The sequence below is a fragment of the Perkinsus marinus genome (assembly GCF_000006405.1).
Source record: "Perkinsus marinus ATCC 50983 genomic scaffold scf_1104296946992, whole genome shotgun sequence".
NCBI classification, from domain to species: Eukaryota; Perkinsozoa; order Perkinsida; family Perkinsidae; genus Perkinsus; species Perkinsus marinus.
Window position 1 is genome coordinate 1 of NW_003210766.1, and position 1272 is coordinate 1272.

At 46.3% G+C, this 1272-nt stretch overlaps 1 protein-coding gene across 1 annotated transcript; it reads left to right on the forward strand.

Moving 5' to 3' along the window:
- Positions 1–114: 114 nt before the first annotated feature.
- On the forward strand, positions 115–1095 carry Pmar_PMAR013528 (alcohol dehydrogenase, putative; the record flags this gene model as incomplete). The annotated part of the gene is made up of 1 exon (XM_002779487.1): positions 115–1095. One exon carries the CDS (start codon positions 115–117, stop codon positions 1093–1095), a length of 981 nt encoding a protein of 326 aa, XP_002779533.1.
- Between the last annotated feature and the right edge of the window lie 177 nt (positions 1096–1272).

A 1272-nucleotide genomic window follows, 5' to 3' on the forward strand; every position in this document is an offset into this window, starting at 1 on the left:
ACAGTAGATGGTTTGAATATATAAGTTTTCAACACATACGCCTAGGGTCTGAGATTTCAGGTCTAGCGACATCTATGAACTTCACGGTAATCAGTATTATTATTTTCTCTCATTATGAAGGCATTCACATATGCAAACAAGGCTGGGGAGATGGTCTGGCATGATGGGGATTTGAAGATTCCCAAACCAGGGCGTTCACAAGTTCAAGTGAAAGTGTTGGCAGTTGGCATAAACCCTCTGGACTACAAGTTGCCTATGATGGTCCCCTTCAGCTCGTATCTCCTCAAGGACCGTCCGGCTGGCTTTGACTTTGCGGGGAAAGTGACGATTCCGAACGGCGACTTCAACGAGGGGGATATGGTCTATGGTGTTACGATGAAGGGGGCGTTGGCTGAGTACACGACTGCTGATACGAGTCGTATTGCTAGAGTGCCTGATGGTATGGACCACACTACGGCTGCTGGGCTTGCTACTGCGGGTGATACCGCACTTCTGGCTCTTCGTAAGGCTGGTATAAGTGAATCTACTAGGAATGTATTGATCATTGGAGCTAGTGGTGGCGTTGGGTGTATGGGTGTTCAGATTGCCAAGAGTCTTGGTGCGAAGGTTTGGGGTGTTTGCAGCGGTAAAAACGAGGAATTCGTGAAGTCCCTAGGAGCGGATGAGGTTGTGGACTACACTAAGAGTGGGTTCGCTTTCCCGAATAAACAATGTCCAACTGGCAGTGTTGATGTTGTTTTTGATACGGTGTCAAGCCCTGAAGATATGAACTATGAGCCTCTCGCGAGAAGGTCTATGAAGGCAAGTGATGGAAAATATATCTCAACTAACTCTCCGAGCCGTATAGATCTTGCCCGAGCAATTCTGTCGAGCTTCTCCCCTTTCAATTTGCAAAGGTCGGGGTATTACATGGTAACAGCCGATGCGCGTACTGAGGATTTGGCCACGCTTGCTGATATGGTCGTGAAGGGTGTCGTCAAGGTCCCTATACAGGAGATATTGCCCTTCAATGAGGAGGGCTGTAGGAAGGCCTTTGATCTGCAGAAGAGTCGTCGTGTTCGAGGAAAAGTTGTCATTGATCTGAACAAGTCGTAAGGAATTTTTGATCTAATTGTTCATGGTAGATATAACTACAGATTTTAATGTTCATGAGAGTGTGTTGTGATGAGTGTGGGAACTCAATTCGAGTTTGGAATTGAATCTCACATCGATGAACGTTTTTCCTCGATGTAAAACGTTTGTTTTCCTCCCGCGATGAACATTTGTGCATTT